We start from the raw sequence: 8,810 nt of genomic DNA, 5'->3' as shown, positions 1-8,810 counted from the left end.
CTCCTTCTTCCCTGAGTGTGGATAAGGCTTGCAGCTCTGGCAGTCATCAACCTGGACCTTCGGTCTGTCCCGAGCCCACCCTCAGGCCAGCAGAGACAGGGTGGGCGGCCCTCGGAAGCTGAGCACACTCTGTTCTTGGGGCAGCTTGGCAGGAGTCTGCAACCTCATGGGCCTCGGGAAACAATCAGCTATTCTTCCTCCTTCCCCCTCTGTTTGTTGCTCATCCCTGGGCCAAGGGGCCCAGAGAGAAATGCTCCAACTCCCAGCAGCTTCCAGCCCATCTGTACAACCTACATGGATGATTTCCAGGCATCAGCCTCAGCTCTGAGAAGCCTCAGCCTAAGTCACAGTTCACTCCAGAGCTGACACCGATATTCTGATTTCTACCCAGATTCCTTGTCATTTACTCATTCAACAGGCAGCAGGCTGGACCCTGCAGATAATGACAGCAACAACAAGAACAACACGAATAATATATAGCACCTGCTGTACGCCAGGCATGGTTCTGAACACCATGCACATGACGCAGGCACTATTAGCCCATTTTACAGGTGAGGAGACTGCGCACTAGGAGTCTGAATAACCCGCCCAAGGTCCCATAGCTAGTCAGTGGTGGAGTTGGGATTTGAGTAAAGTTTGCCTGTTAAAGACTGATTGTACAAAGAGGGATTGAAGTCCAGCAGCTGGGTGCCACATAGGCCAAGCTCCATGCTAGCTGCTTTCAATATGTTATCTCATTTAATCTTCACAAGAGTCTCCAAATATTGACCTTATTGTCCACATTTGCACATGAGGAAACAGGCTCAGAGAGGTAGAGCGTTGTGCCCAAGCGCACACAGCTGAGTCCACTCGACTCCAGGATGAGACTTTTTTTTACTCTTCCAGGCTGAGAACACAATATGACGCAGGTCACTTGAATTCAGATGAGAAGGTGGTGGAGGCCCTGCAGGTGGGAAGATAACTCCAGGCTATAGGAACTCAGAGAGGTTGGAATCAACTTCCAAAACTCCCTGGAGGAGGGACCATGTCAGGACCTGGGACTTGAATGGTGGCAAAACCACCCCTCATGGCATAGCAGGCTTCTAGCTGGGGCCCAGGCCTCTGTGAGAACCTCAACATGGCGAGGCTGGCCCCTTCACCCCATTTTATAGCCGTGCAGCCTGAGACCGTCAGGGCACACACGGTCTGAGGTCCCACAGTGAGGACCCAGGCCTTGGGGCTCTGTCCCTGAATCATCTGGCAGTGAGGGGAATGCTTGGTGGGGGGTGGTTGGAGGTGGTGGCTGAGGAAACACACCCCCACAGACCAGTGTCATTACATAGTCATGAGACCCTGGTTTTTAGCTCTCTCCCAAGTAGATGTAAGTGCTCACCAGGATGGCACCTGGGGGCACTCAAGAAACTTTAGTGAAGGGAGGGCAGGATGGGTAGGATCTTGTACCAAATCCAGGGGCCTCAGCCTCCAACCCACCCCAGAACCATCAAGACCCTGTGTGAGTATCACATTTTAAGATGAATAAACCTCTAGAGGACATGGAGAGGTTTCCTTTGGAGGAGGAAGGGTTTTGACCATGACACTCATGCCTGGAGCTATCCCACAGCAAGGGGGCAGAGCCCTGTGTGCCTCCAGAGAAGAATGAGGACCAGAGAAAGGAAACACAAGAGAGGCAGATTTGGGCTAAAAATAAAGGACTTCTCAACAGGCAGAGTGACCTGGTCCCCAGGATGCACCAAGTCCCTGTCATAAGAGGTGTGCTGGCATGGGGCAGGGAAGTCCCCCAAGAGGCACTGAAGAAGGGATTTCTACCCCAAGGGGCCCAGGGCTGGCTCTAAGGCCCTCCCAGCTCCATGACCCTGTGATCCCAGGAGGCCATCTGGGCTTCCAGGCCATGGAACTCCTCCTGTCCCGGGTTCAGTTCTGTCCCGACACCATCATCCAAGACCCCGTGAGCTGAGGCTGACCGTGCTAAGTGTTCCTCCTCACATAGTACTTGGGGATGTTGTTGACGCTCACCTCATTTCTCAGGTAAGAACACTGAGCCTCACGCCAAGTAGCTTCTTCAGAGTCAGAGCTCGGAAACGTCACCTAGGCTTGAAACCAGGCCCTTTAGACGCCAAAGACATCTCACCTTGGCCAGTCCAGTTCCAATACCCTGCGGTCCCAAGATTCTCTCCTGTGGCTGGAAACCACAGTTCTTCCCCCGGTGTCACCACAGCCTAACCCCGCCCAACCGCAGCGCCCACTCAGCCTCGCCGCAGTCAGCTCCATGGCTTCCCGAACACTCTCAACCAAGAGCAGCTTTTACCATAATGGTTCCCACGAGGGGCTGTCGGTCAATTTTCTTTGCTTGCTTCTCAATTTCTTTTAAAGGGGGATGTGGCTGAGGCCCAAATGGGACTGTGGGCTGCCCCTCCCCAAATAACCTCCATGCTTATCTCACACTCTGACCACAGGACATCATTTCGGTTTAATTTTATTTCCTCTTATAAATGGGCACAGCACAGGAAGTGTTAAAAAAACAAAACAAAAAAACCACAGTTCCTTCACAAGGCTGGGACAGGTGAGCACCCACAGTGGGGCAGGTGCCTTGGTTTCTTTTTCCACCGCTTTTTCATATTTAAAGTTTTGGCCATGAACTCAGGACAGGTATGGTTAATAAACAGGTTATGAGGGAGAGAAGGGACAGGGAAGGCCTGGGGGAGGGAAGGACAAACTCCCCCCACCCCAGGCCGGGTTCTTGGAGGGATCTGTATAGGAGAAAGGACGCACAGGAGGGACACTGTCTTCAGGGGGCTCTCTGGAGCCACACTGCTGCCTACGAAACATATTTACATGCATTCGCCACGCTGGGGCTGGTGCGCTGAGTTGCCTGGTGGGCACCCGGGGGATGCTGGGGCCATCAGCCCTTAGATGGCAACTCTGGGGCCCAGCCTCGGCGTCTCTGTAAATCTGTACACAGTCTGTGGGCTTCTATTTACAGGCAGGAGGCCTGGGGAAGCAAGTCCAGGGTGGTGGCTGTCAGGAGAAGAAATTCAGGAGCGCCAAGTAGGCAGTGCCCACTCCTGTCCCATGAGGCAGAGGTGTGTCTGCTCCCTGTGCCCAAGGCCCCAGCTTGGAAGCCTGGACAGATGGCTTTGCCAACCCCAGGAGGGGCTGACCTGCCCGACCCGGACCCGGTGACCACCCATCTGCTTCCGAACAAGGGGACCAACCCTTCATGGGAGGCATCCCTCTGGCCCCCTGGGGAGACAGAGCTTGGGCTCTAGGAGTCACAGCTGAGGGGTGGCCCCAGCCCGCCTTGCACTCTCTGGCAGCTGAGGCCCCAGGGAGGCTGTCAAGCACACACGCTCCCTCTTCCTTTGGAACTGGCCACGTTTCCCGGCAATGCCAGGGCCCTGCAGGACGCCCTCCCCAGGAGCACCGGGGTGGCTGGGGACATATTTGGGCAGGGCCTGCACGCATCACACCATGTATCCAGGCAGGGTGAGGCCTGCACTCACACTGCACGTAGGAGAGCTCCAGCTTGCCCTTTGTACCGCACACTCTGGGATCGCCCACTCTGGGATCGCTGCGCTGGACTTGGGCTGGCAGGGATGGATTTGGGCTGATCGGATGGTGTGAAACTTCATGAAGGTAAAGCCTGGACATTTTTCTTGGTTCCAGGGCTCCATGAACGAGGCCCTCGGCCTCTTCTCGCAAATGCTAAGGACACAGAGAAAAGGCCGGTGCCAGGAGGCCCCAAGTTAGAAGCCAGCCCACAGAGCATGAGGAGTTAGGCCTGCTGGGGCCAGGCTGGACCCATGCAGCCCCTCTGAGCCCACTCCAGCCAGCCTACGCCCTGCTCAGCCATCCTGTGCTCGACCCTGCACCCACCACGGGCTCCAGCCCCATGCCGAGGCTGTGCCCACTGCTGGGTCTCTTACCCCAGACCCAGCATCCCAGAGCTCCCCTGGGTGGTCCAGATCCCCTCTCCTTGCTCCCTGGCTTCTCAGCCTTGGCCTGCCCAGGCCTTCTCACCAGAGCTGCTGCCCCAAGACAGCAGCCCGCCAGGAAGCAGGGTAGAGGGAGGCTGGGACTTTGGTCTCTCCTGTCCCCCAGCCCTTACACTCCAGGGATGACTGAGGCCAGGTCACCTCCAACAGATCGTGGGCCCAGGAGGCCTCCCCCTACTCCTGCCCCTCGAAGAGTGGGACCAGCTAGGTTCCTCACCAGCCTCCAGGCCCTGCCAAGGGGGCCTGCGAGTCTGAAAGATGGAGCCCCAGCCTGGGAGTAGGACAGTGGAAAAGACAGGCTGCAAAGCTCCCCGGGACCTCACCCTCACCGCCTCAGGCACCCCCAGCCCTCACCCTGCACAAGTCTATTGCCAGCGAGTCTTGAAAAGGAAACAGAAATAAAACCCGGGCTCCTGACTTGAATCTGGGTTGTGGGCAAGGGGTGGGGGTGTGAGGCCCAGACCATCACAACTCAGACCACATCCCTTGGCTCCAAGAGGCCCCACCAAGCACAGCCCCCATAGGAGATTTGTGACCCCACATTTAAAGTATCTACACAAGAGGCCCCATCTGCAAGGGTAGAAGAGATGGGGGAGGCGGGCTGGGGCCTGTGACACCCCCGCTCCAGCCTGCCCGCAGCCCTCGGCCTGGGGCAGTGCGTCTGGATGGGCTGCTTCCAGCTGCAGCCAGGACAACCGCCAGGTTGTCTGGCCAAATGAATGGGCAGGTGTCCACGGGGGGCCCAGGGGTGGGGCTGAGGTGGACCCGGCAAGGCCAAAGGGAGAGGGCGCAGAGGGCCCAGGCGCAGGGCCCACCCTCGCAGGCACTTTGGAGACTTGTGTCCTGGGAGGCAGAGTCGGACCCCAGCTCAGAGCAGGAGGGGGATGTAGGGAGCCCAGGAGCCCCACCACATGCTCCCTCCCGAACCGGGGCCTTCGGTCCTGGGGGACCCAAGCCCCCTCCCCAGCCCAAGGCTGAATTCCGGGAACCAGTCTGCCTTCCTCAGCAAGTGGGGGACTTGCCCCCAAGAAAGCCCTTTGCAGGCTACAGAGGGGAGGGAAGCAGGCAGGGTGAAGCCAGGCTCAGCAGGTGTGCAACGTCCTGAGGGGGCTTGTGGCAATGGCCCCCACACCGCACTTCATTCCAGGAAAGGCAAGTGTCCAAGTGTGAGAGTGGGGCTGTGTGGGTGAGACTGTGCATCCACGTGGGATTGCATCAGACTTGCCAGGGTCGGTGGCAATGTGGTTGGTGAGGGTGTCGTGAGGGCTGAGTGTGACAGGGCACCTCAGGGGACCCAATATGGGCTGATTGTTCTGGCCTAATGGCACCCTCCCCAGTGAGCCTGAAAGCTGGAGGCAACGTGTGTGGTGTCAGGTGTATGGGTGGGTGGGGGTTGGGAGGAGTGTGGCAGAGAGGGAGGCAGGCCACACCGTCACCACTGGGTAACGATGATTAGTGACTTGCATTGTCATAAGCATTTGGGGGCACGTAAGAAATGAATAAACCTCTTTGGAAGAACGTGTGTGTCTGTGACATGTCTGGATTGGCTGGGTGGTCAAGATGGCATATGATTTTGTCACTGCGTGCTTTTGTCTGTGTGTGACAATACGTGTGACCATGTGGGAGAGAGTGTCTGTGCAGAGTCCACTCGGAAGGAGGTCCAAGCAGCCCAGCCCCTCCTCACCAGTGGCTGCCAGAGCACTCTCGGGAAGCCAATTCCTCAGGGGCAGACCGGGAAGGAGGTGAAGCCTGTGGGTGCATGTGCAACGGGCAAGGGTGAGGGAAAACGACCCCACAACCCCAGAGAGGCCAGGACAATACAGGTTGGTGGTGAGGGGTACTGTCTCACCCAGGCAGGGAGGGGGGCCTGGGAGAGAAGCAAGAGGTTGCAGTGTCTCAATGATTTCAAGGGCTGAGTTTGCCAAATGCTTGTCCTGGAAACCAGCCTGAGTGCCTCTCTGCCCCCAAAAGGAAACCTCAGTCAGCCCCATGGGGCCAGGTTGGGGCTTAAGCCCCACCCCTTCTTCCACCAGCCAATCAGGAGTTTCCTTCCTCCTGTCCACCAGACATGAGGTCCTAAAGCCCCAGGCTGGTGGGGGCGGACAAGTGATGAGCTCATAAGGGCACAGTCTGGAGCAGATGGCAATGCCCCCTGTCCCTTGGGGAAGAGCTGTGTGAAGCTGGCAGTCTGGGCAGACCTTGGGAGGGTGGCAGAGATGAACTGGGGCCAGGCTGTCTCCCAGGCCCAGTCCCAGGGTGGGACTGGTGGCTCTGGGCCAGGGAGTGGGCGCAGGGGTGGCGCTGAGGCTACAGGGAGGCACTCTGGCTCCGCTAGGCGTAGAACTCCTCTTGCTTGTCGGGCTTCTGGTATGTGACGCTCGCCTGTTTGGGCTCCTCCAGCGTGTAGCTGCCCTCGTCCTTCTTCTTCATGCGGTAGATGAGCAGTGTGACCAGGAAGGCGGCAAAGAGGGCGCCCACCACCCCGCCCACAATCACAGCTGTGGAGGAAGAGGGCAGAGGTCAAGAGCCAGAGGCAGGGTGGGACGAGCTTAGAGGCTGAGGAGAGGGCAGAGGGCCCTGGGGGATGGGGGCAAGAGTTGGGAGAGGGCTGGGAATCTCTCGAACCTGAGACCAGAGTTGGAGTGAAGTTTGGAGTCAATGCTAAAACACCAGCACTGGCTGCCATTTACAGCCCTCACTGCAGCCTGGCACTGTTCTAATCCCCTGTTCTCATCACACAAATGCATGGAATCCTCACACAGTGCTATGAGGGAGGCGCCGTGCTACGGTCCTCATCAGATGTAAGACGCCATCCATCAGGAGACGCTCCAGCGTTTTATACACCCTTAGGATGGAAAAATCCCTGCCATCTCAACCAGGATACACCCCAACTGCAGAAGGGTTAACATATGAATAGATGTGCACTTAGAATTGATTAAGTGCAAAATGATTATCCCCATTCCACAGATGAGGAAAAGGGAGCCTGGAAAGGTGAAGCACCTGGCTGAGGCCACAACGCTCCTAAGTGGGGAGCAGTGTTTGGACCATGAATCCAGAGACTCTTCAGGAGACAAGGCCAAGGGCAGGTCCTCAGGGCTGGCATCAAGGGTGGGAGCAGATCAAACCAAGGATGGGACCAGGGATTAGGATCCCGAGGCTGCAGTCCAGGAGGGGTGAACAGCATGGTCCAGGGAAGCAGGGGTCAAGGGCAGAGTCTGAGGAGGGGTCGGAAGGTGCTGAGGAAAGTGCTGGAGGTAGGATGGAGGTCTGACCCTGGGATAAGGAAGGTCAGAAGAGGAACCAGAGGGTACATCCTGGGGTCCCCGAGTCCCCAGCTTTCCCTTCCTAGGAAACTAGGCTCCTAGGAAACCCACACCCTATCCTCCCTCCTGGGTTCCTAGAGGGCAAACTGAAGCCCCTCCAGCTGCCCCCTCTGGGCTCCTCCCAGGCCCCAAGTCTCACCTACGAGCACTTCCTTCCGCTCCAGGATGCTCTTCTGCGGCAGCTGAGCTGCCGAGCTGCCCGAGTCGATGGCATTGTCCAGGAGGCCGGGGCCTGGGCGGGCACCCTTGGGCAGCGTCCCAGGTGGAGGTGACGGCTTGGCCGCGGCCCCACCCACAGCCACCACCTCATTGGCTGTGTCTGGCTGTGTGGTCTCTTCCTCCGGCAGCTCAAAGTCCCCACTGGGTCCCCCACTCACTGGCACCTCTGGCTCATCCCGGATCGTGGTCAGGAAGAACTCTGGAGTTGGGGTCTGTAGGGAGGGTAGCATGAGCCCAGGAGCCAGGCCCCAGCACCCCCTGCCACAGTGCAGCCATACACACATGCACACAAGCCCACTGCCACCACGCCACTTCCCTGGTGGGGCTGACACTCGGTAAGCATGCGCCATGTGCCAGGCCCTGTGCTAAGCACATCATGGGCGTTTTATCCTCACAATATCCTCATAAAGGAGGTATCATTACCCCTAATTTATAGAGCAGGAAATAGGCCCAGAGAGGTTAAATGACCTGCCCAAGGACACACAGCTAGTAAGTGGTAGAAGCAGAACTAAAATCCAGATCTATCCAACTCCAGAATCTGTGTTCCTAACCACTATACTACACTGCCTCTATCCTCACCCTGGACACATCCCGGTCCCCACCCCATCTCCATTACTTCCTTCTCCAGCTGCCTTTCTAACAATCCTTAGGGGGTTCCTATCAGGGACTGCTGCTTGGGGACAGCTGGGTGCAGCTCTTAAATACGTGGGCCTGATCCTGGATCCATGTGCCTAGGGCAGGTGTGAGTCCCTTAGCCTGAAGTTCAGTCTAAGAGCACCACAAATCTCAATGGCTCCCACCACATGGAGGCAGGACCAGAGTTGGGATCATGGCAGGGACGTAGCTGCTTCACAAGTGGGCATGGAGAGCGTGGGTCTGGTGTCCAGGCCGAGGAAAGGCCGTGAGCAGAGGCTGCACCAGCAACCTGGTCTCAGTGCCCTAGCACTGTCTCCCCTGCCTGCCTGGCCAAGCATCTGTGAAACACCAGGTTGTCCCGACTGCTCAGAGGAGCAAAAAGCAGGGCCTGCGTCCTGCTGGGGCTGGCTGGGGAGTCGGAGGGCCTGACGATGACCCGAAGGCAGCTCCATAGCCTGAGGGCCCTCCTCTGCGAGAGACGGAGGCAAAGGGCTTTAATACCCCAACCAATGTCCCTACACGCCCTCCTTGCCCAACACACCCAGCAGGGACCAGGCTACTTCTGCCACTTCCTTGATCCCACCCATCCCGGCATTCCTTACATCTTCATCCTCTTCCCTTCAACCTCCCCATCCATAAT

General features: G+C 57.7%; 1 protein-coding gene across 4 annotated transcripts in view; it reads right to left on the bottom strand.

Moving 5' to 3' along the window:
- Positions 1–2,457: 2,457 nt before the first annotated feature.
- The window catches only part of SDC3 (syndecan 3), a 20,377-nt gene continuing 14,024 nt past the window's right edge, over positions 2,458–8,810 (bottom strand). For 2 of the 4 annotated variants that reach the window (XM_029229603.1, XM_029229602.1), the window contains 2 exons: positions 7,455–7,746; positions 2,458–6,490 (listed from right to left, as the gene is read on the bottom strand). In XM_029229603.1, coding sequence (XP_029085436.1) covers positions 6,324–6,490; positions 7,455–7,746 — 459 coding nt within the window. In that variant the 3' untranslated portion in view covers positions 2,458–6,323. The remainder of the gene's footprint in view (positions 6,491–7,454; positions 7,747–8,810) is intronic. The other 2 variants (XR_003794521.1, XR_003794522.1) reach the window with 2 other exon arrangements.

The sequence above is a fragment of the Monodon monoceros genome, unplaced genomic scaffold, assembly GCF_005190385.1.
Source record: "Monodon monoceros isolate NGI ecotype Baffin Bay Population unplaced genomic scaffold, NGI_Narwhal_1 Super_Scaffold_18, whole genome shotgun sequence".
NCBI lineage: Eukaryota > Metazoa > Chordata > Mammalia > Artiodactyla > Monodontidae > Monodon > Monodon monoceros.
This window is presented reverse-complemented; position numbering and strand designations above follow the sequence as displayed.